General features: G+C 32.4%; 1 protein-coding gene and 1 long non-coding RNA gene across 13 annotated transcripts in view; one reads left to right on the top strand and one right to left on the bottom strand.

The window, feature by feature from the left end:
• Positions 1–22,286, bottom strand: part of LOC145239758 (uncharacterized) — a 340,227-nt gene that overhangs the window by 124,928 nt on the left and 193,013 nt on the right. Inside the window, exon 1 of one of the 12 annotated variants that reach the window (XM_080103170.1) lies at positions 10,376–16,869. The exons of 10 other annotated variants lie outside the window; for them this stretch is intronic. In XM_080103170.1, coding sequence (XP_079959296.1) covers positions 10,376–10,828 — 453 coding nt within the window. In that variant the 5' untranslated portion in view covers positions 10,829–16,869. Of the gene's footprint in view, positions 1–2,349; positions 2,988–10,375; positions 16,870–22,286 lie in introns of those variants that run through there. One more of the 12 variants, XM_080103167.1, reaches the window with a different exon arrangement.
• LOC145239759 (uncharacterized) overlaps positions 4,195–22,286 on the top strand; it is a 111,572-nt gene continuing 93,480 nt past the window's right edge. The window contains exon 1 of the long non-coding RNA XR_013862375.1: positions 4,195–6,629. This is a non-coding gene — a long non-coding RNA (uncharacterized LOC145239759). The remainder of the gene's footprint in view (positions 6,630–22,286) is intronic.

Below are 22,286 nucleotides of genomic sequence, written 5' to 3' on the forward strand. Positions count from 1 at the left end.
ATACTTGCAGAATATTTGTGTAAAAAGTTTACAGTAAACACAAAATTGTTTCCATATATATTTATGTATACGTATATATTTTTGTTTAATCTAGAAAAGTGAATGTGTCTGTGTGTGTACATTTTCCTACGCAATAACTGTCAATTTTCAGTTTACAGACTCAAAATTTGATATACAGTGTACTAAGATTTGGGAAAATCTTTGTAACCTGTGTTCGGCCAGAAATTTGGCTGTTAAGGGGTCAAAGTTTAACGATTTGACCTTTAAGAACTCTACCAAACTCCGACAATTTTGGGTCTAAACACTTGAAATTTTAGATATAGGTTCCTTGGACATGGATCAAACTTAACTTGATTTGAGCCCAAAACAAATGTTTAGGGGTCCTAATAGGGGTCAAAGTTTAAAAAATTGATCGCTTTTTTTATGCTAAACATACACATCCAAACACCTGGGCAACGCCGGGCTGAAATACTAGTATGCAATAAAATTCTGTTTTAAAAGTGGAAAAAATGCCACAGAAACGTATGGAAGGCTTCAGACTGCTTTTGGACCATCTTACAGAAATCGAACATCAGTTTTTGAGTGGCATAAGTGACTCAAGGCAGGGAGTCTGTGAGGGATGATGAGAGGTGTGGGAGGAGTAAGGAAGTCAGAACAGCAGAGTTGATTGGCCAAATAAAGAATTTCATAGATAAGAACTGTCATGTCTATAAAGACATTAAGTGCACAGTTTCATGTCAATGTGGAAACTGTACACACAATTATTCGTGAGGAACTGAAGATATAGAAGATTTACGCAAAATCTGTCCCAAGGATGCTCAGAGAAGATCAGAAAGAAAGACGTTGTCATGACAACAGGAAGATGGTTGAGCTGTTCAAACTAGATCCTGCTGTTCTTGATGCTCTGGAGACCTGCGATGAAAGCAGGATCTACTGCTATAACCCAGAGATCAAGAGGCAGAATTCCCAGTAGAAGTATGCTGTCTTTCCCAGGCCTAAGAAGACCAGACAGAGCAAATCCACTCAAGTTGTTGGAACGGTACAAGTGCATTTCAGCCAGAGGAGATTACATCAAAGGGGACTAGAGTTTCATGCATGTACTACCAATAAAAGTGCCTAGAAAAAAATCTGGAAACTTATAGGAGGCACCTCGTATATTACAAGGAAATGTAATAACATCTGACCCAACACTATTTGCTGCTGATTTACTTCTAAACCGAGTCGCTTATTCTTCCTTATCTATTTGTACTAAAACATCATTATGCTGAAACCTATAATTTAAGTGACTGAAACAAAAATCATCTCTTAGAACATATGATTCTTATAGACCTTTTGTCTCCCTGTTTATATAACCTCATTTTTGTGTTGACTAAGAAAAATTAATGCATCAAAAACGCAAACCAAAACTGACGAATGAAACGAAATAAAATAGTAAATAAAAGAAATTCAATTATTCTCAATTTTGAATACAAATATTTCTTATCGTTTCAATTTTGAATAAATTCACAATGATTTAAATTTAAAGTGTTGTGTATTTAAAAAAAATTGTTTTACTTTATTTCAATTTTGAATAATTTCACGTGCATTGACTGAAAAAAATAAATAAATAAAAAATACCATTTCGCTTTATTTTCACTTGTGTTTTATTTCTTTAATTTTGACTAATTTCACAATTTTGAATGAAAAAAATAACTATAAAATAAAGTGATTTTTATAACGTAAACTGCCCCAGCAATTTCTGGTAATAACTCCATTTACCCCTCTCACTGCGTATTCAAATTTACGCGCACAAAAATTTGAATGCGTGAGGAGGAGGAGGAGGAGGAGGAGGAGGAGTCAGTCCCAGAAATTTATATTAAAAATCCATTCATTATTTATTTTTTCATAAAAAATTGTGAAATTAGTCAAAATTGAATAAATAAAAGCACAAGTGGAAATAAAACGAAAGAACATTTTTTAAGTAATCACACATGAATTCATAGCTGGTTTTTTTTTTTTTTTTTTTTGTAATAATTACAGGTGAAATTTTTTCAAAATTAAAAAAAATAAAAGCGCTGCCGAAAGAAAATAAAACGAAAAAATTTTTTTTTTTTTAATACATTGTAAATTTATTCAAAATTAAAGCAATAGGAAATATTTGTGTTCAAAATTGTGAATAACTGAAATTTTTATTTTATTTACTATTTATTTCGTTTCATTTGTCAGTTCCGGTTCACATTTTTGATGCATTAATTTTTCTCGTTTTACACTATCAACACGAAAACGAGGCTATAAACAGAGAGACAAAAGGTCCATGAGAACTGAAAATATAATTGGAACCGAATTCAATACATATTTTTTTTGTTTTACCTCTTTTTTAACAATCGTTATGTCAGAAGGTGGCTGCAATCGTCGAATTCTGTTTATTTGGGAACGAATGATGCCTTTTGAAGACAGAGACGACGCTAATTCCGAAGAAACGGGCGTAATACAAGATTGAGAAAGCGACACAGGTAAATTATTTGTATGTTTTGTCAGTGATGTACTTTTCTCTGCCGTTTTAGAAATCTCGACTGCGTGGGGTTCATTAGGAGAATGGTTGTGATCAGTACATTTGATTAAGACGTGTTTTCCAGCATCCGAAAGTCTCGTTACGGCTCGACCTTTGCACGAAAGCGATTTGCGACTCTCACAACACCAATAATAAGTCGGCTTGGTTGATTTAACTCTCTTGATACAGCTATGCTTCCACATTAAATATCCCCGGATAATCAACATGTAGCCTCCTTGTCGCGATGGAATGGCATCGCACGTTTCTTCCTCTTCGGAAATATTCATATTTTTAGCTGCTTTGAGAATTTATTAAAGTTCTCCTCGATTGAATTTAAAATTTTATTATTTACCTTATTACAATTTCCAGGATTCTACGGGATTTATAACGGAAGGATTTTAACCTGTCAGATTTAGCCCGACAGTTTGACATCGAAGTTATGTCCCTTAGTTTGTAACTCATTTAGTGTTTTAAAAACAGTTGAGAATATAAAATGTTTTTAAGTCGAATTAATAATAATAAAAAAAATCGACTGCCTTAATCTTTTTTCATTATAATTTATTATTTATTATTTCACTTCGTGGAAGCGATTCGATTATTTATTTCCGACTGGAGCTCTCCCATCCGGTAAGGCGAACATTGTTACACGGTGTTTGACGAAAACATATTCCTTTTGAAATTTGAAAGGAAACATTATTGTCGCATTTGATCACACTTGGGATTTTGTTTTTAAACGTATCATTAATTCTTTTTAATTAAAACTGAAAGCGCATTCTAAGATGTTAAAGTGGCTGAATATATAAAAATACTAGCAGTTCAGGCGGATTCCTCCGCGATGTGATAAGTCACTTCACCACTGAAGGCGGTGAAATGGCGCAAAATAGTCCCAGGGTTCAGGGGGTTCATACCATATAATAGAAGTATTATTTTTTATTTTTTAAAAACAATGTTTACAAAATGTCTACGAACGTGCGTAGACATTTTGTAAACATTGTTTTTAAAAAATAAAAATAATACTTCTATTATGTTTTAAACGACTGTAATAGTTTATTTTGGAAGTATATTTCATAAAGAAAATTGACAACCCACTTTAAAAACAGAAATTACGAGTTTTATATATTTTATTCGCAGTTTTTTGTTGACTCTTCTGGCGGCCATGTTGTAAGCCCTAACGGTATTTTTGGAGATTACCAAATTATGCTAGCAAATTACCTAACAATTTAATAAACAAAAATATCGTAAAAACTGAATTTAACTTGAAAATACTGTGGGGGGAGGGGTAAACATTTTTTTTATCGTGTAATAATTTATATCAGTTGGAAGACCATTTTGGTAGACCCCACCCCCCCAAAAGTTCACTGATGTCGGCTCGCTCCTACAAATTTGGAATATTTATTTCAAATTATTTAATTAACTAAAACTTCCATTTTTTTTACTTGATTACCAAATTAAGTTATTCTAGCAAATTTTAAGATTCTCATGGACCTTCGCACGCAATTTTTGCTCGATTAATTCGAAAAAAAAAAAAAAAAAAAAGAAAGTGACGTATGTTACCGCGCTATTTTTTTTTTTTTTCATATTTTCAAGTTAAACTCATTTTTCTTATTTCGATTTATTTAATCAGGTAAAAATTGCATGCAAAGGTCCGTGAGAATCTTCAAATTTGCTAGAATAATTTTTAAAATTTAGTAATCAAGTAAAAAAAAAAAAAAAGGAATTTTTACTTAATTAAATAATTCGGAATAAGAAATGATTTTTGTTTTAATTGTACAATAATTTATATCAGTACGGAATAGGTTAAACTTAAAAAGAAACGTTGTTTATATCCGTTTTGGTAAAAAAAAGAAAAAAAGTCCATTGTTGCGAATTCGGAATAAAGGCATATGAGCAAAGAAAAAACGAAAAGTAGAAACAGGGAAACAACAACTACATAAGAACTATATCGTCAATTGAGACATGGATTTTCTTGGACTTATATTCATTTTATTAACACGGAATTTACCTAAGTTTGTAAAAAATAAATAAATAATAAATAAATAAAAATGGTACTAGTGCAGAGAGTGATCCGGACGTAACTCAGCAACTGCTCGGCTGTCACCGGAACACTGACGTCAACAGCCGGAGTAAGCCGAGCCTCGCCATAACAAAGCTGAGCCACTGAAAATGAGGCGCGATGTTTTTCAACGTGGCGCGCGTTGCAAATTCAAAGCAGCAGACGACAATTTAGAAGAGGAAGAAAAGAAAAAGAAAACGCACACTAGTTCCTACATTAACGGAAAAGACACAAGTTATTAAATTCAAGGCAGGCAGAAAAGTGTTAATATATATATATATATATATATATATATATATATATATATATATATATGAATTTCACATCTTTATGTGACCAACTCAAAACTCCAGCCGGAGTACTGGATTTTTGCCAACAAAAAAAAATTACTGGCAAGATCGAAAACGTGTTCGTCATGCGGAAACAGCTGTCAGCTTATGAGAAGAGCAAAAGTCAGCGATGGCTATGCCTGGAGGCTAGCAATTGCCGAACGTATAATTCACTAAGGACTGGCACATTTTTCGCCAAGTCCAGGCTTACAATAGCAACAATTATCAAAATGATTTACATGTGGGCCTACCAGCGAGCCACGAAAAAAGATCTCCAACGCGAATGCGGTTTAAGGTCATCATCACACACCATCGCCAATTAGAAACATTTCCTGGGAGACATCTGTGGAGAATATTTTCTCAGAAATCCCCGGCAGATAAGGGGCACGGGCCATACGGTGGAAATAGACGAGGTAGTATTAATCGCCGAAAACATAACGTAGGCCGACTAATCACACGTGTCTGACTCTTCGGTGGATACGACCCCGTCGAAAAGGAGGGTTTCTTGGTGAGTGTATAAAACCGGAATGCAGAAACCCTCCTTCCCTTAATAAAACAGAATACTCTGCCGGGGACCACGGTAGTATCAGACTGTTGGAAGGCATACAACAAAATGGGTGGAGAGGGGTATCGCCATTTGACTGTGAACAACCACAGCCTTCATTTTGTAGATCCCGAAAGGAAGGCTACGACGAATCATGTGGAACAAATGTTTCACTTTTCAAAAAAAAAAAGTTTCAACTTTACACGTTTTTCTATAAAAAAAAAAACGAACAAACAAAAAAAAGGGTAAATTTATACAAATACCGTGACAGCGAATTAGTAGAAAAAAATGTACCCTAACCCTAACCCAGTTTTCAGATTCGTGTTCAGCACACCGAAACGTAACAGAATACTACGTAAAAGATTTTACTAATTCGCTGTCACGGTGTTTGTATAATAATACCAAAAAAAGTTGTTTCTATTTTTCTTGTAACAAAAAAAAAGAAAAAAATCTTTGAAAGTATTGTTTTGGACTTACCAGTGAACCTTTTATTGAACTAACAAATGTTTAAAAATTATTTTTCCATAAAAATTTTTTTTTTTTAAATGGTACTCCTTGGGCGTTGAGTTCCATGGCGACCAGCATAAAAAAACAAGCATCGCCCCCTTCCTGGTGCATGTACACGTAACATTTTTTTTATTTACTGACGTTGTCGTAATAACTAAACGATTATTTGTCACATTATTTTGAAAATTTTTTTACTCTTTATGAATATTAAAAGAAAAAAGTTAGTAAACATTTGACAGACATTTGTGTTTAAATTTATTTTTAAATGACGACTTTTATCGACTTTTTTTTTTAATAGCATTTGCGGATGGGTAAAAAACGAAAACAATAACTAAACACTTTCTCACTTTTACAAATATTTTTAACAAATAAATGTTATCAAAGTCAAGATACTGAGAAATTATTTTAATAAGTGTTTAGTAACGTTTTTCTTTTAATATTCATAAAAAATAAAATTATTTTTCAAAATAATGTGACAAATAATCGTTTAGTTACTACGACAACGTCGGTAAATAAAAAAATGTTACGCGTACAAACATGAAAGCAGAGACGCTTGTTTTTTTATGCTGGTCTGGTCGCCATGGAACTCAACGCCCAAGGAGTACCAAATATTTATATATGTTATACCATTTTCCTTTACCGCTAATAAAACTTTACAGTTCCAAGGTAAGTTTTCCTTTTCTTTTTCTTGTAATGCTATGCGACGCCCGGTTTACTCCGGCTGTTGACGTCAGTGTTTGTTCCGGTGACAGCCGAGCCGAGTGGCTGAGTTACGTCCGGATCACTCTCTGCACTTGTACCATAAAAATAAACGAAATTGATCAATTATTTGATTTTTGAGACAATTTTGAAAATCGCGTTGTTTTCATTGTTTAGGTGAAATACACTCAAAAACTTACACTGACGACTTTTTACAGGGGTATTAAAAACGGTTACTTTTCTATATAAATTTAACGTAAGATGAGCACTCACTTTCTGGCCATCTAATGATGGGGGGCATGTTTTTTTTTTTTTTGTTTTTTTGCTAAAAAGTTTTTTGTTGGCGCTTACATCATTCAATAAAGACACCAAGACATTACAGATATGTGTAATTTTTTGTTATCGGTGGTGACCATGTTTGTACGCGCAAGCGAGCGCATATTTTTTGCCGAAAACAAGTCGTTTCCCGGATATTAAGCAATGTAATTCTTTGTTATCAGTGGTGGCCATTTCTGTACGCGCAAGAACATAACAGTGACATTGCGTAATATCCGGAAAACTACTTGCTTGTAATTGCAATGCGATATTCGTTTTCATCATACCAGAAAACCTTAGAACGTTAAAGGTGATTGTGATTGTTAAGGTGGAAAGTAAGTAAAAATTCACCAAAAACGGCTTTCAGGCAGTCAAAGTAAATAAATAAAATTATCACTATGTGGCCAGAAAGAAGTGATTTACATTTTTTGAAAAAGTAATTTGTTCATATAATGAAAACTATTTTTCTGTGCCACTTTTTTATATTCGTCTTCAGCAACCCCGAAAACACTTAAAAGTTGTCACTGTAAAGATTTTTTTTTTTTTTTTTTTTTTTTTTAAGTTGGAACGATTCTAGAAATTGACCCAATATACATAGAAATAACATTGGTTTCCATTTTTTCCCGTTTTTAACTTTTGGGGAAATTTTTGAAAATTCACTGGTTTTACGAAAAAAAAAAAAAAAAAAAAAAATTGGCGCTTCTGCATGACAGTGACATGAGGCGAATAATGTTTGTATTTTAGTTTCAAAAACAGCCGACAAATGTCGCTTGTCACGGGTCGATAACTCTTTATTTTCTAAAAGTTCGTGCAAACTAAAATTATATTTTTATACATTTTTATACAACCTTTCTGTACAAAAAAAAAAAAAAAAAAATTCTTGAACCTCTACAAATGTTTCATGTTTTTAAAATTATAGTTTGCTACAATTTATACAACCTTACCTTAAAAAAAATATCTAAAAACAATCTATAAATGTTTCGTGGTTTTCTCATTTATTATTTTATTTTCAGTTATGAATCATGAATCAGTGCACTCATCGAAAAGAAATTATTAATACATTAAAATTATATTTTGATACATTTTATACAATAAATGTTTCGATTTTCATATTTCGTTATATATTTTTGCGTTTTCGTAAACACTTGTTTATATTTAAGGTTCACATAATGGCCGCTAGATATCAGTTCTCTTTCCAAGAACAGGAGTCGATAACTCGTCTCTGTTGCTAATATGTAACTGTCATACAGAAGTGCCAAAATTTTTTTATAATCTTTCTTCTTTAGAATACAGCAAAATTTACGATGAATCATTTTATTTTACAAATTTTTACTGTTATTTGCTATGGGGTTTGAAAATTTCGCCTTTATTACTGTCATACAAATTTTAGTAAAAGTTAATGCTTCTTGTTTAGAATTTTAATTTACAAAAAATACCGAAAACATACACACCCTCACCCATCATGGAACGAAGATATATTCTAAAAATCATATAAATTGATCAAGTAGTTTTACCTTTAACCAAGAAAATCAAACCTTAGACTTTTTGGCGTTGCCATCGTATGAAAAACAAAACAAAAAAAAAAACAAAAACAAGGGTAAAATTTTACTTTAAAAGGTCCGTCTCACGTTCGTATAGAAATTTTTTTCTTTTTTTCTTTTGTAAGCTTCGGTGTGCTAAAAATGAATTTGCTAACCGTTTCTGTCGCAGAGAAAGAGTTTTCATGATATGAAAAAATTACTTTTTCAAAATGTGAGTGATCACTTTTCCATGTAAATTTAACTTAAAATGATCACCCATTTTCTAGCCACCTAGTAAGGGGGCATTTTTTTGTTTGTTTGTTATTGGCTAAAAGGATTTTGTTTTCTGCTTTCATCTTTCAATAAAGACACGAAGAAATAAAAAAATTAAAAAAAAAAAAAAAAATCTGTATACAGATGCGTATAATTTCTTATGTTATCAGTGGTAACCATTTCTGTACGCATAAGCGCATATTTTGCTGCAAACAAGTAGTTTTCCGGATATTAAGCAATGTAATTCCTTATGCTATCAGTGGTGACCATTTCTATACACGCAACAGCGCATATTTTTGCTGCAAACAAGTAGTTTTCCAGATATTAATAAAAAAAAAAATGGCGGGTTTGTATTACTGTACACATAGATTCGAAAAAGTTGTCAAAAAACAAATATATAACAAATAAATATTATCAAGGGCAAGATAAATTACGTTTCTACCAAACTGGATACATTTTTTTGTTTTTATTCAATGTAACATGTTTATTCAGCTCGAAAAACATGCAGTGTTTACCGATGTATAGGAAAATTCAAAATGGCGCCCGACACTCTCTTTAACATGGTAAGTTTGGGAAAAGGTGTTATAAATAATAAACTAGATAACATACTATTTAAAAAGCACCGAATATATGTCAACCTATGTCACGGTAACATATAATGAGCGAATTTCTAACAGTATTTTGTCTAGTTTATTATTTATAACATCTTTTCCTGAACTTACCGTGTTAAAGAGAGTGTCGGGCGCCATCTTGAATTTTCCAATACATCGGTAAACACTGTATACTTTTCGAGCTGAATAAACATGTTACATTGAATAAAAACACGAAAAATATATCCAATTTGGTAGAAAAGTAACTTATCTTGCCTTTGATAACATTTATTTGTTATATATTTGTTTTTTTTTTGTTTTTTGTTTTTTTTTTTGACAACTTTTTCGAATCTGTGGACAGTAATACAAACCCAAAATGGCCACCACTGATAACATAGAATTACATGGTTTAATATCTGGAAAACTACTCGTCTTTCATCTAATTTTAATTTTTTGCCAAAGATTACTATGTTAGGCAGTTTGATACGCGAGTACACATTTAACAGCCTTCATTGGATACCGTGCGTAGCGTAAACGAAATGGTGTAAAATAGTCTCAGGGTTCAGGGGTTAATACCATGCAAACGGTAAATTTGCGACGGAAACGGTTATCATATTCTTTTAGAGCACACCGAAATCTACAAAAAAAAATTTTTTCTATACGAACGTGAGACGAGCCTTAAAGTAAAATAATACCAAAACAAGGGCAGATCACTCCACAATAATTAAAACTCGCGAGATTAGTCTTGTAATGCTACCAATTTCACATTAATCGTTTAAAAGTGATTTTATTTATAAAAGTAAAACTACTTAATAAATGTACGTGTTATTTGAAGTATGAAATATTTTATCCGTGAAGATTTTTTTTTGTGGTTTTTATTTATTTTTATTGATTATTATTACATTCAATTCTAAATAAGAACCTAAATGATTCAAGTGACTGCAATAAGAATTAACTCTTAGAAAATACAATTCAAACCAACGAAATATTTTTTTTTTTTTTTTTTAAGTATTACCTGTTTTTTAGCAATTGTTCTTTCGGGACGTGGAATTTCTGTTATTTTCTGATGAACTTTGATATCTAAAGGCATAGATTCTGATAATTCCGAAATAACAAACGAATTACGAGACTGATTAACCTGCGCAGATAAATTGTTTGTATTCCTTGTTTGTGATCTACTTTTGTCCAACGTTTTAGAAACCTTTACTCCGCCGTGTTCATTGGGAGAATGGTTGTGTTCGGAAAATTTAATCAAGACGTGTTTTCCAGCATCGGAAAGTCTCGTTGTGGCACGAGCTTTGCACGAAAGTGATTGGCGCTTCGCACAGCCCCAATAATAAGTCGGCTTTGGTGATTTGATTCCCTTGACACAGGTATGCTTCCACATTAAATATCCCCGGATAATTAACATGTCGCCTCCTTGTCGCGATGGGATAGCCTCGCACGTCTCTTCTTTGGAAAAATCCATATTTCAGGTTTCTTATACAACGTATTAAAGTTGTCTCCACTTTATTTCAAGTTGTCAATAATTTACCTTATTTCAGTTTACACGATTTATGATAGGATCGGTTATCGCGACGAGAAAATTCATTTAAAACATTAGATCTATAATGACAATGTGACATCGAAGTTATCTCCCTTAGATGGTAACTCGTTTGATGTGTCGCTTCAAACATATTAAAGAATGTTTCAGATGAATAATAAAATTGCAAGCGCCATATTCATAGAAATTAATTCAACACGTATTTATTTGACTCGGCCAAGTCGATTGAATTACTTCTATTTATTTTACACTTCAGCTCTCCTAATCGGCGAGACAAAAAATATTCTTAGACGGTGTTTCACGAAAAGACGTCCCGTCTGAAATTTTCAAAGGAAACTACTATTGTTCTTGCATTTCATTGCACTTCATGATTTTGTCGCAACCATTCACGGGCATTTTGAAGTATAGGCAACAAAACGAAAAAGTGGTCCAAAAAATAAGAAATAAATGTTACCAAAGACAAAATAAGTTCCTTTTCTAATATCTGGATGAGATTATTTTTATTTATTTAAATTATTTTAAAGCATTTATTTGTCACCGTGGCATTTATTGCGTGTATTTGAATATTTTATTTAATTATCGATTTTGGAAGTATAATTATTGAAATTCTCTAGATGGCTGTCTAATATCAGGCTGTTTACATGTAATCGCTTAATTTTTTTCTTGTGTATGTGGAAGGGGTTGAGACGAGCCTATGTTGCTGAGATCTGTTTGCTTTTATTTATTTTTTTTTAACATTTGTAATTGTTTAAAAACACAAATTGAGTTGTTTCTTAATGTTGAAAGTCGATTCTAACGCAGAAATGTAAGACTGAAGCGTCTGATTAGGGAAATGCGGCATGAGAAATGTAACCTGGCTTAGTGGGTTTTAGAATTACTGATACTTAATTCATAAAAAAAAAATAAGAGACCTTTAAATTACATTTTTTTTTTTTTTTTTTTAAGTAAGAGATAAAAAGAAAAATAAAGGTCAAAGTTTAAAACAGAAACTCATCACTAAACATAGGATGGAGGAAACAAAACAAAAAGTTGAATGGGTCGACATTTGATATTTAGGAATACAGGCGACACCGATAATTGACAGGTTCAAACACTTGATACCTATGAATTGAAAATCAATCTCTAACCGGTGCTGGCAAATTGGTATATAAACACGGCCAGTTGCGAAGTCGTGTGATCTCTGTTTGCTGAGGTCGAAATGTCAAGCTGACAGACCGCCGGTCGCAAGATGACTGACGTCATGTAAAGCAGTAGAGAAGTTTCTGGACGAGGGGCCAAACGTGTCGAATCTCGTATCAACAGAAGAAGTGAGTTGCGCTCAACTCCTACCATGACCACGAACTTAGAAAATCAGACGTTTGTAGTGTTCTGACATGCAACTGTTATACATTCATGTAACAAGTAATTAGTGTTCTTTTGCTTTCATAATACTCTTAGACTTTTTACTTATAACAAGTCGTCTGTCTTTTTATTCTTCTTATGACGTCACCAGTCTGATTGGAGTGACTTGCTGGAGAATACTCGACTTCATTTTCAGCATGTGTCGACTTGGATCGAGGACAACGTGAGCAAGTAGGCACCAGCTGGCGTCATTCATATAAGAAGGAGCCGTGGTCCAGAAGGGCCAACCCCCTTTCCAGCAGGGACAGCCGGCCGGACGGGAGGAAACGCCATAGATAGAATAGAGAACAAATAACTTATAAAAAAAGAAAATAATGTCGGGAGAGTGTTAGTTGATAAATCCGGAATGGTGAGGTTACTTTATTTTTATACTGTAATTCTTTTTTGGCACGCCAGGATGCCAAAAAGTACACCAGTGCAGCAAATCTGATTCCATCAAAAAAAAAAAAAAAAAAAAACTTTCTACAGAAAAAAAACAACTTATTTTTCTATTTATCTACCAAATAAACATAAAATTATATGTGAGAAACCATGTTTATTACTTTTAAAATCCAACAACGGAGCTGAAGTCTGTTTTTGATTGTAAAACTAAACTAATTTTTTTGATAAATCTGTGTGGCATACCGCTGAATTATCTTTTCTAAAGAAAAAAATTGAATAAAGTTTATTTTTACATGAATGTTTATACATTTATCTAGCTATTAAACATAAAATATGAAAAAAATGTTTATTTAAAAAAAAAAAAAAAAAAAAAAAAAATTATGAACGGGGATAAAGTTGGCTTTTTTTTCTTAATTTATTAAAACATGTTTTTTCATATATATTTTTATGTTTGTTCACTTAATAAATGTATAAAGATCATTGTAAAGTGAAAGTATTCAAAGAAATTGCGTTTCCCTGGCACTCTTCCCAGGAACGTCCAGAAAAGCAATAAGTTTTGATCAATGTCGAAAACTCTTCATCTCAGACAATTGCTATTCATTTGGACACTACCACTTTTATAGGGAGCTGGTTTTCTCCAACATCTTGGAGAAACAACTTTAGCTGCAAGCCAACTGGTTAAGTGCAGGATGTTTGACATCCTGTGTCAACTCATTCACTTAACTTTTTAAGCGTTTAATTTCAAACATTCTCACTCCTCTGCTCTCTTAGCGTCGTGGTAAGGTCAAGTTTTCTTTCACTTTCTTTTCTAACTTCGCCTCAAGGTTTTGGGTTCAAGCCTGCCTTTCTCTTTTTTCTCAACACACACCGGACAACGCCAGGCAAGCCCGCTAGTCTATAATGTAAAGGGCTAAAATCTGTTTAAACGTATCTTTGTAGGTCTCACAAAAACGTTCAACAGAGGCGACGAATTTTCACGAGATCGATATCATTTTGAAACTCGATCCTTCGGGCGACAAATACAGAAAAATTGGCCAAAAATATTAATTCATTCACCCTCAACTGGGCACTTTTCTACAGGGAGGAGGAGCAAAAAATCGTTCATTCATGACAATTTAGCCAAACATGCATATGCTAAAAAACGTTCTTTCTTGAATTAGTTTAAATATATAAAAAACAAAACAAAAAAACGTAATTTTGCTCAGTTGATATAGTAGCAGCATCATTATTTTCCGATTTTTAAAGTTTTAATATTGAAACAGGGTTGTTTATGCCATTTTTTTCATTCATTTTTTTTATTTTTCCATCACGTTTGCTGTCTTCTTTTTGTTTTTCTGATTTTTTTATTAAGAAGTTTTAACATCATTTGCTTATTTTTATTTTGCATTACGTTCGCTGTTTTTAATAATATTTAAACAGGGTTATTACGTTCACTTATTCTTTACTTTCCATTTTCATTTGATTTACTCCTCACACACACCTCCAAACACCCAGGCAACGCTGGGTACCCCGCCACTAGTATATATAAATAAAAACATTGCAGATGCTTTCCCTATTTACTTTCTCCTCCACAAAGGCAGATTAATGTAGGAAATATCCATCCCCATAAAGAGCACTTTATTGTAACAAAAATGATTACCTTAGTGTAAAAGGATTCCACATTCATTGACCAAGAAAAAAATGTATTATCAAAACAGATATTACAGTTTGCTCCTAGCCAAAAGACCCCCTTATAAAAAAATGACCCCAGTCTTCTTTATTAACAGATGATAGAAAAGAACAGATACTACAGTTTGCTTGGAGTAAAAAGGCTCCCTTATTTTCTGCTGAAACAATGCTTTGAGAATTATTTTCTTATTTCTGTAGAAATCAAGATAAGTTCTGTTTTTAAAAATAAATCAAACCAGATTTGTAAAACTATATGTAAAAGCAGACAATTTCCTAAACTCTTCAGCTTGGTCTTTTTTGGAGAAACAATTTAAAACCCTATATTAAGCCAACTATATTGGTGGGTGATCAACAGCATTCATATTAGTATAACAGAACCACTGATGCTAGCAGCAGCCATATCCAAATGACCAAACCAGCTGCACTATGTGACGTGACAGCAGAGATAAAAAGGACAAATATTCAGAGAAGCATGTGTTCAAGATGTAGAAGATTCAAGAGAGCAGGAAAGGACTCGTTCGATACACAAGAGAAAGTGTTGGAGCTAAGCGAGCTGTTAGAAGTTATCTCCCTTGTACTGTGAGAAATGCTATTAGAAGTTACCTGCTTTTATAATTTTGATGACATATTTCCATTAGGTTATATATAGATGAGCGAGTTGACCGGTATCTCTTTCTTTCTTAATATGTAAATAACGCCATCTTATGATGTTAACATTTTATTTGCTTAAAACTCCTAAAAGATTATAATGTACATTATTATTTATTAATTCATTTGAAAGGATATTCATTTCTGAACAAAACGGTGGCATTTTGAGGACTTAAGGTGCTTTGGTTTTTAAAATATGATTTTAGCAGAACCCCCTTGAAATCTGATTATCCAAAGCGTATTATCATCCATGTGTATTGCTATTTGAACTAGGAGTGTACGGATTAATTGTCAGATAATCGAACGATTTGCCGAATAATTACTTTTCTCTTTCCTATTAAATTTAAACTATTTCATCACTGACAAGTGACTCATCAGATACTTCTGACACATTAACATAGTAAGTGCTAATTTAACTTAACATTTATTAAGTGTCTGGCCACTATTATGGCTTTTTGCCTTCATTAGATAAAATTACTAAATACAAATTACAATTTCCAATTCTTATATGAATATAATTAAATGATTAGATAAGAAAAAAGAAATTACAAACCAACTACAAAGTACAAATTGTAATTCTTTAAGTGAATAACTGTAAGCTGAAGTTCTGCACTTGCTGCTACTCTATTTCGTCTTATATTCTTGCTACCTGCCACCTTTGCTCTCATAGTCTTCTCAGTATTTAAAGTTGAATATTTTTAAGTTGTAATGTAGAAACAGTTTCTCCATTCTCAGGACACAGCCTGTTCCTAGTAGGTTCAAACACATTACTACCTGTACTAAAGAGCCTCACTCTCCACAGATGAAGCTGGTACGCTTAAATATTTTGAAGCCAGTTTACTCAGCAGTGGTAAGGTTTCTTGTGTCTTCTTCCGCAACTGAAATGGATCATCACCTCTTGTTAGTGGTAAAGCTACATAATGATCAAGTTCTTACATGCACTTATGAATAAGGGATTTACTCCTTGAGTTTGGATTGTGATTCTTGTATTTCTGTTGTAGTTGCAGTCTCCAGGTTTAACTCAGCTTCTACCTGCATTAAGTTTTGATTTGATGAATTAGCTTCAAATTAACAAACAAGCTTGAAAAAGATACAATTTTACTTTCACTTTGATCTTCTTGACCCTCAATAGAGCTTAAAGTGTATCCTGCTGATTCTGATATATGATCATTAGTGGAAAGTAGATATAATAGTCTAGAAAGTAGACATATTTTTATCATTTAGATAGGATGAAAATTTTGTTTTCATTGAATTGTTCAACAATTGTAAGAAGGGTTCCAATAATTCAGAAATATCAAAATTAGATTAGACAGCTTTTGAAAGAAATAACCTCAAGGCTAAAATTGTAGGTTTTATTATCGATATGGTTCAAGTTCTGTAACTTGCTTCTTTGGTGGTTTCTTCAAAGGGACTCAGTAACTGGACAATTTCTTGAACAAGTCTTCATTGGTAAGTTGTTAAGGTAGGAATCTCATCAGGGAATGGAACAATTCTAAGCACAGCTCTGCACTTTTTAAGGTCATTTGAAAGCCAATGACCTGTCAAACTCAGAAAGGGAGCATTATCTATTGTAGCTGTTCAAATGTCTGTAGTTCATGAAATGCTGCTAATTTCATCAAGATGATTGAATTTTTGTTTTTTCTTTTATAAATATACTAGCAGGGCTACCCGGCGTTGCTCGGGACCGTATAAACAATGAAAAAACAAAAGCAGATATTGAACATATGTTTTATTCTTAGGGGAGAGGAATCTTTCATCTCAAGTTTTAGCGTTACAAACAAACATTTGTCTTTTATATATATAGATAATGACAGGTTTTTTGGGGGCCCCCCTAGAAGATAACTGATCAGTTGACCAACTTCTAGTGGTCCGTTTGACGTGAAATTTCGATATTTGTCATTCGGGTGATGGGGCTTCGATATGATACCAAATTTGTTAAGTTTGGTTCCGTCTTTCAAAAGTTTTAGCGTTACAAACAAACATACATACACACAGACGTTTGGCTTTTATATATATAGAAGACTAGCAGGGCTACCCGGCGTTGCTCGGGACCGTATAAACAATGAAAAAACAAAAGCAGATATTGAACATATGTTTTATTCTTAGGGGAGAGGAATCTTTCATCTCAAGTTTTAGCGTTACAAACAAACATTTGTCTTTTATATATAGAGAGATAATGACAGGTTTTTTGGGGGCCCCCCTCGAAGATAACTGATCAGTTGACCAACTTCTAGTGGTCCGTTTGACGTGAAATTTCGATATTTGTCATCCGGGTGATGGGGCTTCGATATGATACCAAATTTGTCAAGTTTGGTTCCGTCTTTCAAAAGTTTTAGCGTTACAAACAAACATACATACACACAGACGTTTGGCTTTTATATATATAGAAGATTAAGAATTTCTTTCTCAGTGGAAAGTTCCACCAAAAATGTGTTTTGATGGAACTTTTCACTGAAAAAGTAATTCCCAATAGTATATAATTTGAACAAAGTTTTGCAATAAGCCTATTAAATCCAATGTCAAATGTTACAGAATATGGTTGAATATCAACAGCAATCATTTCTCTTCTCAGATAATGAATCTGTTGTGACCTGTGGTTATTAATATCCCAAGTTTTCTTCTCAGCTAATATTGATTCTATAGTAGTTTAGTGTTTTGCTGGAGGCTCATAGTTGCAACTACTTGTTCCTGGAATATCTGTCCTTGAATATTCATTGTGCTTCCTTTTCTTATCTGCAACTTTTGCTTCTTTTGAATGAACCTTTTCTAAGATGGTTTAACATATTAGTTATTGTAAAAGTTTTTGCTGATTTGCCGATCTTTGATGTGATGGTTTGACATAACTTGCAGGCAGCTGTATTATTATTCTTTTACATCAAAATACTTCCAGCAGAAACTGATTGCCATAATGGTTGAAGGTTGTTGTAAATATTTAGCTATTTTTTTTTACATGTTTAAATTACTTATGTTTGATATCTAACTCATAATTTATCTTAATAAAATATACAATATCTAAACAAGAAAAATAACAAGCCATGCATGTGTGGTTGTCTTCTGGTGCTGCATGTGAGAAGATGCCACAAACAGTGAAGAAATGATGAATGTGAGAAGTGTGAAGGGCCAACGTTACGTTCACATTTTCGCCCAGTTTCAGAAAAATCTAATGGATGGGGCAAAAGTTATGAGGTTAAAAGTGTCATTTTTTGCAATTTGGGGCATTTGTGACCCCTTTTAAGCTCCTGAGAATGCTGAATCCCAGTAAAAAATGGAAAAGCAGTGCAGTTTCACGCCTTAAAACATTTTTTTTTTTTTTTAAGCTCTAAAAGTTCCAGAGGGATGCGAACCAGAATTTTGCCAGGGTCACCCATACTGAATTTATATTAAGAACAATGGCTTCCACATTTTGGCCAAGTTTCAGGAAAATCTAATGGATGGATCAAACGCTATGGGGCAAAAAATGTTATTTTTGGCTATTTTGAGGCATTTTTTTTTTTTTATCTCTTTTGAGCCCCTGGTAACACCGAATCCCAGTGTAAATGGATAACGGTACAGTCTCAGGCCTTAACACATGTATATTTGAGTTGACCACCATGAAAAATCACTATATAGTCAAACATATCAAGTTTTTGTTGAGAAATATGAAAAACGAGCCACAAAAAGGGTCGTTTTTAGTACTGTAAGTCTCTGGGGACGCAAACCAAAATCTTGCCAGGGTCACCGATACTAGATTTATATTAAGAACAATGGGCTCCACATTTTGGCAAAGTTTCATAAAAATCTAATGGATGGATCAAAAGTTATGGGGGCAAAACGTATCTTTTTGGCCACTTAGGGCATTTTTTACCTGTTTGGAGCCCCTGGGGACCCAATGGGAATTTCCGCAAAAAAAAAATTTTTTACTGTGCACATCTATTTAATGGAATATAATTTGTGGCAAAATTTCAGCAAAAACTAATGGACGGTTATCTGAAAATTGTCCGGACTAACGGATGCACACACACTGAAAACATAGGTCCCTCTCTGATAAATCGGGGGACAAAACATATCTATATGATGATAGCAAGAGTCCAAAAATGAGGAACAAGAGTATGACTGATGAAGAATGCTTTGTTTTCAGTTCGTATGTGGTCGCAATTAATGTACAATTCCTTCACAAGAAAACTGAAAGACGAAGTAATAATTTTCTTTGACAGTGATTTAAAGTACAAAATAATAATGTTAATTCGATAGAAAGACAAAAAAGAAATTTTTTATATGCGTACATCTATTTGCCTCAAATTCAGTGCAGTTGTAAAAGTCTACATGTTAACAACGCATCCTGTCTGTTATTTGATAATATGGTGTAAATGATGCGTGTTTCTTTAATAAATTTCCAATAGCAAACAAAAAAGGGAACTAACTTGTCTTTGTTTACAATATAATTAATTAATATTAGTATCATTTATGACAACAAAATTTGCTGATAAATTAACATTAGAAAGCCGATTAATTGGCCAATTTGCTAATTGGTACATCCCCAATTTGAACTTTGATTAGTTTGTTTATCTGGAATTTTCAGTTGTGATGAAAGTCTTTGTGTCATTTGTAGCAAGGAATAACAATGGAAAAAAAACAGTGTGATTGTACCCCTCCATGGAGCAAACTATGCAACTTGGAAAATTCAATGCAATATGGCTTTGATTAAAGATGGCTTGTGGAATATTGTGGATGGAACAGAACCTACTCCCCAAAAAAGGCTAGATGAATACTCACATGCAGCATATTTACAAGAGAAATCAAGAATTAGCTAAGATTGTTTTATCAGTGAAACCGTCACTGTTATATTTAATTGTGAATCCGATTGATCCCGCGATCGTTTTGAAGAAATTGGCTGACCAATTTCAAAAGAAAATGTGGGCTAATAAATTAGCATTGAAGAGAAAAATTTATTCTTTTAAATTCAAAAGAGGTCTCTCTGTACACTAACACATCAAAATGATGATAGAAATTTTTTTATGAGCTGGTAGTCATTGGAGACTCGATTAATGAAGAGGACAGAGTTGTGCATCTCCTAGCTTTACTCCTAGATTCTTTTGGTATGTTGGTGAGAGCATTAGAAGCAAGTCAAAATGCTCCCAAGTGGGTGTTAGCGTGGCCTTCGTTATAAAGATGGCCGGCCAGCTGAAAAAATGACGTCATCGCCGAGGTCCCAACAAGCAAGATACGTGGAACTCTTAGACTGTCAATAATGAACAGTAATTTTTACAGACAGCGTTACAAAACTTCAAAATTGGATTAAAATAAAGAAATAAAGAAAGAACACGATTTATACTGAAACTCATCTAATATTAATAATAAAAAAATAATAAAAAAAAACACAAGTTATTTGTTTAAGTATATTATAAGCAATTGAATATTTCGTTGTATTATAGATTTTAAAGATTAGAATGCGTTCTTTAATTACTTATAAATTACATTTTAAAAAAGTGAAGGAACACGATTTGATTTGAAATAAACTTGAAGTTTATTTAATATAATTAAATAAAAATTATGCATGTAAGATTATGAATATTTGAAGCAGAACACAAGCAAAACATTTGTAATGAGTTAAGACAATAAACAAATATTAAAATTAAACTTTTTTTTAAAGCAAAATGAATATTTTTTTAAAATCAAAATGAATATTTTTTAATCAAAATGAATATTTTTTAATCAAAATGAATATTTTTTAATCAAAATGAATATTTTTTAATCAAAATGAATATTTTTAAATCAAAATGAACCACAATATTTTTTTCAAAATCAAAAACAATATTTTTAATAAATTCATGAAATATTGCACAGTAAAAAAATTAACCTAAAGAAAAAATCATGTTTCTTATTTAAGATTATTTCACCACATAATAAAAATAACATGCAAAATCATTTTTTTATATCCATATTTTCAGTTTGTTAAAATACGTGGGTTTGTATTACTGTACACATAGATTCGAAAAAGTTGTCAAAAAACAAATATATAACAAATAAATGTTATCAAAGGCAAGATAAGTTACTTTTCTACCAAACTGGATATATTTTTCGTGTTTTTGTTCAATGTAACATGTTTATTCAGCTCGAAAAACATAGTGTTTACCGATGTATTCGAAAATTCCAGATGGCGTCTGATTCTCTCTTTAACACGGTAAGTTTGGGAAAAGGTGTTATAAATACAAAACCGGATAAAATACTGTTAAAAACTCGCTCAATATATGTTACCGTGACATAGGTTGACATATATTCGGCGGGTTTTTAATAGTATGTTGTATAGTTTTTTATTTATAACACCTTATCCCAAACTTACCGTGTTAAAGAGAGAATCAGACGCCATCTTGAATTTTCGAATACATCGGTAAACACTATGTTTTTCGAGCTGAATAAACATGTTACATTGAATAAAAACACGAAAAATATTTGGTAGAAAAGTAACTTATCTTGCCTTTGATAACATTTATTTGTTATATATTTGTTTTTGACAACTTTTTCGAATCTATGTGTACAGTAATACAAACCCAATTACGTTAATGAAATGAATTGTACTTATTTACTATGCCTCCCCACGGGACAGAGTTAGACACCAGGGTCGTTTTTTAACGTGGAGAAAAGGTTCAAAAATAAAAATTGTCTCAGTCGTGAAGGATTTCTCCTCCACCGAAAGAGAACAAGAAATAGAATGCAGCATCTGGAGAACAGATACTACACTTTGATCTGGTCCCGAAGGCCAAGACTGTTTAAGACCACGAGTTAACGCGCGTTTTTTTTTTTTTTTTTTTTTAGTTTAGTTTCATATATATATATATATATATATATATATATAAAATAAGTATTTTTAAATTTTATCTTTCTAGCTTTAAAAAAAAGTTTAAAAATTTTATCAGCCGGCATAATTTATTTTTAAATATTGAAAAATTTCAGGAAAATTAATTTTTGTTAGATTTTTAAACGTGTGTCAACAGCTTAAAAAAATCGTGTTTTAAAGAGTCGATGTTGTCTCGCATTTTCATTAGTTTTGTCTGCTGTAAAAAATTTTTTTTTATTAGCAATTTATTTGAAGCTTCTTTTGAATGGTAGAACATTTAGGATGATAATATTGAATTAAATTATAGTTACATCGTGTTAAATACAGGGGGGGGGAGCACGTTAAAACTTACTTTGCTGAATGGAGATGGTGTAAAATTTTTTTTTTTACTGCATTATAATTCTTTATCTTTCGGAAATGAAAATACTGTCACTTTTTGGTCCTTTACGATAATTTCCTCAGCAAGTTGGA

The sequence above is a fragment of the Euprymna scolopes genome, chromosome 19, assembly GCF_053919585.1.
Source record: "Euprymna scolopes isolate OS-2025 chromosome 19, ASM5391958v1, whole genome shotgun sequence".
Classification (NCBI taxonomy): domain Eukaryota; kingdom Metazoa; phylum Mollusca; class Cephalopoda; order Sepiida; family Sepiolidae; genus Euprymna; species Euprymna scolopes.